At 61.0% G+C, this 5188-nt stretch overlaps 1 protein-coding gene across 1 annotated transcript in view; it reads left to right on the top strand.

The window, feature by feature from the left end:
- Positions 1-4081, top strand: part of LOC112402607 (kinesin-like protein KIF21B) — a 4737-nt gene extending 656 nt beyond the window's left edge. Inside the window, exon 2 of the mRNA XM_024749623.1 lies at positions 524-4081. Coding sequence (XP_024605391.1) covers positions 524-581 — 58 coding nt within the window. The 3' untranslated portion in view covers positions 582-4081. The remainder of the gene's footprint in view (positions 1-523) is intronic.
- The last annotated feature ends 1107 nt before the right edge of the window (positions 4082-5188 follow it).

Genomic DNA, 5188 nt, shown 5'->3' with positions numbered 1-5188 from the left:
CCTGGCCATAAAGGGCCGAGCCACCACCCTGCCCTGACCTCCGCGCCCCTCCGCTCTCCTCTCTCCACCCCAGTCCTCCCCCTCTTTCCTTTCCCCTCTTTCTCCACTTCGATCTGAACTGCTTCTTAACGGTACGAGATTATTTTACTCCTCTCCCTTCTCTCCCCCCACCCCCCGTATCCTGCCTGCCCCGAGATTGCCCCGCCTGCCCCTCTTCTTTCCGAGCATGGACGGGGGGCAGACCCCCAGGAGAGGGGTGCCAGGGGGCAGAGAGCAGAGGGGGAGCATTCAGGCCTGGACAAGAAAACAAAATAGCAACAACGGAGAGAAGCCGTGCTCAGACCACAGGCCCCTCCCTCTGCCCAGCTCCCCTCCACCCCTGCAGCCGCCCTCGGCCTAAGCAATGCTTGCCCCTGGGTCCCAGCCCCGCCCGGCAAGTTGGGGGATGTGGCCCGTGCTTCATTCGGGGATGGCCCGCCTTGGCCACTTCAGGAATTGACCAGCCCTCTCTTGCTCCGCCCAGTGACCTGACAGTGAAGTTCTGGAGTGCCCGGCGCCTGGTACCCAGCGGCCCCCACTAGGAGTGAGCTCAGAGGACAGCCTGACCCTCGGCCCAGCGGGGCGGCACCCGGGGGACAGAGGCTGTGGCCCTCCTGTCCGCCTTCCTCTCCCCAACCTTCCCACGGGACACTGCCCGCTCCCTGCCCCGCCTCTTGGGGACAGGGAGGTCGGGGAGTTAATTAAGCTGTGAAGCCAAATTCCCCTCATTTCTCTCCCTGCAGCCTGCCCCCACCCCCCAACCTGTCCCGTGTTCTCTTGCCGAGCTGGCCACGCCCTTCCTCCAGCCTTGGCCCCGGGGGGCCTGTCCGGGAGGTGGGGCAGCCATCTCTGTGCCCCTCCGGCCAGCAGGCCTCCCCTACATCCTCTGGCCCAGCCACTGCACCTGCCTCTGAGCCCAGAAAGATAGCCCTCAGGTAACCATGGAAACCAGGTGCAGGCAGCTGGCCCTGCAGCTGACCTTAGCCCCTCGGCCACCAGTGGCCACTCCCCGTGGACCCCAGCAATCCCTTGGGTCCCTTTCTGCTGGGGCCATGGTGGAGCTGCTAGAAAGATTCCTTTGGGGAGATGGTCAGCGTCCTTCAGTTATTTATTTTTTATTTTTATTTTTGCTGTTGCCTCCTGGAAACTGACTTGAAGTTTCTTCCCACAAGCTTGTTCCTTCAGCTCTTAGGGGCCAGCAGTCCCGGAGGGGATCCCCCGCCCTCCAGGGCCGCCCCCCCCACCATTTGCTTTGCAGAGGAGGGCGGCTCCCCTTTGACTCTGCAGCCTGGGCCCGTCCCCGACCTCACCCGGGGGCCGCTCTAGTGCCCCCGCCTCCGGCCGCTTGGCGCGCCAGTGCCTTCCTACGCCGGGGCCTGGCGCCCGCCCCGGGCAGCCTTACACCAGCCATGCCCGCAGAGCCATATGTGTCTTCTCACCCGCGGGGTCTCCTGCCCGCGGTCCCCACTCCCAGAACCCCGGGTGGGCCACGTAGGAAGCAGCTCGGAAGACTGTCCACCATGAAGGGGCTTGGACGGCACGCCCGGCCCGGCCCCTCCCCAGCCCCCCTGCATCTCACCCCGGCCAGGCAGAGCCCCTGGCGTCCTTCCCTGGTTATTCAGGAGACTTGCGTTCAAGCCTTAACTGGCACGGGCCAGGGTCTCTCCCTGTAGGGCCAGCGGTGAGGATGGACTCCACTGAGTTTCTCCTTTCCTGGGGGCCGTGGACTCCCCGCTCCCGGGATGTTGTTCAATCCGCATTCTTTCTCTTTTCACACACTTTCTCTGACGCTTAACTGGTCTTGCGCTTCCTGGCCTCACTCAGTCTGAGGCCGGGAAGCCCCAGCTCTGTTCAGAGGACGCAGTGACTTTTGGATCTTCCGGAGGTGGCCCTGTGCTCTCCCCTCGGTGCCCCTCCCCACGTGGCCAGGGCAGAACTCGCCCTGTCCCCACTGCTCCGAGCTGCCCCCCAGCTCAGAAAGCCGTCCTGCTGTGAGGGCCCCCTGCTGGACTTGGGGTCGACAATGGGGGAGCAGACGTGCAGCAGGGACACGCCCAGAGCCAGGACAGTGTCTTCAGGACTGGAAATCCCTCCTGCTGGGCCATCCCGGGGGTGCCGGGAGCCCCCTCAGCCGCTCAGAAGTGGGTACAATTCTCTTCTCGGGCCCCGGCCCTTCCCCCACCTCAACAGAAAGCTTCAACCTTGCCTCCTGTAAGAAAGAATCTGCATGACTGTTTACAAACTGTAGAAACACAAGACTGGAGGCCTCGGCCTGGGGCCAGTGGGCAGCGGCTGCAGGCCTGTCCTTGCACAGACGGGCCCTTGGGCCCGCGAGAGGCGCCCAGAGGCCCTGCCCGTTTCCCGCTGCTTCTCGTGGGTCAGCTACCTCATGGCAGGCTGGCTCTGCTGTCCTGGCGGGAAGCACTGACTCTGAACTTGAGGTCTCGGGAGCCTTTCCCAGCTGTGCTCCAGAGCACTGAAGTCTGCCCGCTCCTTCGGGGACGGGTTGGGTACGTGGTTGGGGGGCCCCCAGCGCCCCTCGATGGACAAGCACCCTCAATGTGGAAGCACAAAATGGTTGTGATTTGAGCACAAGGCAGGGCTGGTGGCAGGCGGCCCGGGCAAACCCGGCCAGGAGGCTCCTCCCAGGAGGCTCTGCCCAGCGGGAGACCGAGGACGCCCACTTCAGGGGCTGCCCTCGCTCCGACAGGGCTCGGCCCGCAGCCTTTCCTAATTCCGGGACTCATCCTACTACTTCTGCCCTGCTGTGCCCACCCAAAGGCTCAGAGGGCTGGGGGCCCCGGAGTGGCACCCTTGTTCCCCGACATCCTGAATTGTTGAATGCTCGATCCCAGGTCCATTCCAGCCCCACTGACCCGTATCCCGTTCCGGGGCTGAGCCCCGGGAAAGCTCTCAAAGCTGGCCGGCAAGCTCCCCTGACGGGACCATCTTCCGGCCGCTGCCCACAGCCTTCTCAGCGCAGTCCTGGGCCAGGCCCCTGCTCAGCGTTAGCCAGGCCAGCGTTTGCTTCCATCTGCAGGGCTGGCTCCTCCGAGGCGCCTGGAGTTGACTCTGGAGCTTGCCAAGGAGAGAGGAAGGCCGAGAGAGGCCAGCACGCCCGAGCCTTTGAGGCGGTCCAGGTGCCGCCTTCCACCCCTTGGGAGGCCACCTGTGGGTCCAGGCATGGTCCGGTCCTGCTGCCCACCAGGGGCCGGGTGGCTTGGGCAGAGGGAGTTTAAAGCACAAACCACCGGAGGGAGGACTGTCACCAGGACCTGCTCACGCCACCCGGGGTGGCGGAGACGCGGGCAGGGCTGCTGTACGGTCGAGGAGTCCTGGCCTCTCCCACCGTTGCGGGGCCTGGCTCCCGGACATCCTCTGAAGCGGTCTGGGCTGGGTGCAGGCACACCCCCTGGTCGTTCATCCCCACGTCGCCCGGTGTGCTCACCACCGTGTTGTGTGGCCAGGGCCTGGCCTGCCAGAGCGCTGAGCTCCTTCCCACCAAGTGGCCCAAACCCAGCGCATCTGTCCCTTTGCACCCCAAGCAGCCAGGGCTTGGCTGCCACCCCCCACAATCCCTCCTCTTTTGGCTCCCAAACCCTTCCCAACCCTCTGATGTGCAAAGATAGAGTTGACAGGGAAAGTTCTGATTCTTCTAAGGCATCTTTGTTCTACTCCCCCTCCCCCAGTGCTCAGAGGAGCTCCCAGCTGCACCACACCCCAGTTCAGCCCTTTGAACTCCTGTCCCGAGGGCCTTGCAGGGAAGCAGGGGCAGTTCCGGGAAGAGCCGAGGGTCAGAGAAGACCCCTGCCGTGAAGCCCTGCCCTGCCCACCAGCTCTTTTCTAGCTATCCCCTGCCCGGGCGCAGGGTTGCATTTGGTTCAGCTCCTCCGCTGGGTGGTAGCACAGGTGTATATATGTTTTGTACGTCTGCCGGTGACTGTACATAGTGTATGAAAGTTATTTAAACCTCATGCTGTACATTTCTGTTCCCGGACCGGATGTGAGTGTTCTAAGAAGCTGTCATAAATAAAACGCGAATGACCCTTGTCTGTGGTGTGTGGTGTGACCCTGAGGGCTACGGATGTTGGGCTGGTGGTCCTCCCTGGGGCAGGGGTTGGGGGAAGGGGCTGGTGGTGGGCGGGGCCAGGCATCTGGGCCAGGCCCTGTGTCCCCTCCTGGGACAGGTGCGCAGCTGGAGGCAAGGGCACCGGTGTTTCCTGAGCGCCTGCTCCATTCCAGACACTGTTCCAGGCGTCGTCCGTCGGGTTTTCACTACCTGTGTGACAGGCAGTGTTTGCATTTTCTGAAATGAGAAACATCTCAGAGGAAGCGGCTTGCCGGGCATCCCAGCTGCTAAGGGCAGAGTCATGGTTGACACCCGTTCCTGTCGCTCCATCGGGTGGGAGGCGCCGTGCGGGTTGCTCCCCAGATGCGGTTCTGTTCCTCGTGGCTTAGGAGGAGGGGACAGAAACACAAACGGTCACACGTGCCAACGGCTCCACCGAAGGCGTGACGTTTGCTTCCAGATCACGGCTTCTCAGTCTTAAAAACTCGTATTCCCTTTTCTTTTTCCCACTGCCTTAAAAATCCTCTGTGCTCTGCCTATACGTCCCATTATTTTGAACATAAAAGCCCCATTTTTAACATAAAAACGTCTGTGAGATGCCGAGCAACCCTGTAATATGCTCTTCACCCCGGAAGACACAGAGCTGTTACTGTAAAACGGAGCTGCTCTCATGCTTGTAACTCACTAGATCCTGTTCGTTACTACGGTTTTCCAGGCATCAGCGATGCTCATATAACTTAGGATTGTATGCACTTCAGGGTCCATAGTGTCCCGATGCTCTGCACTAGCTGTGTGTGCAAATCTCTACTTTGTCAGGTTTAGCTCTATCAAAACATTTTCATAACAGTTTTATTGAGATGTAATTCCCATACCATAAAATTTACCCTCTTTTTGGGGAGGGTCAGTACTGACTTCATTTTGCTTCTTTCTGTATTCCCTCAGTGCCTTGTGGCCACAGATGCTGAGCAAACATTTAAAGAGGGAGAGTGGGAGTGAATGAAGAAAGAACAGCAATCCTGGCGGGTCGAGTGATGAGCTGTCAGCAACTATCTAAACCTACCTTTTCCTTTTGAAAACCAC

This window comes from Neophocaena asiaeorientalis, unplaced genomic scaffold, assembly GCF_003031525.2.
Source record: "Neophocaena asiaeorientalis asiaeorientalis breed wild unplaced genomic scaffold, Neophocaena_asiaeorientalis_V1.1 scaffold44, whole genome shotgun sequence".
Classification (NCBI taxonomy): Eukaryota; Metazoa; Chordata; class Mammalia; order Artiodactyla; family Phocoenidae; genus Neophocaena; species Neophocaena asiaeorientalis.
The sequence above is the reverse complement of the archived record's forward strand: the minus strand, read 5'-3'. Positions and strand labels throughout refer to the sequence as shown.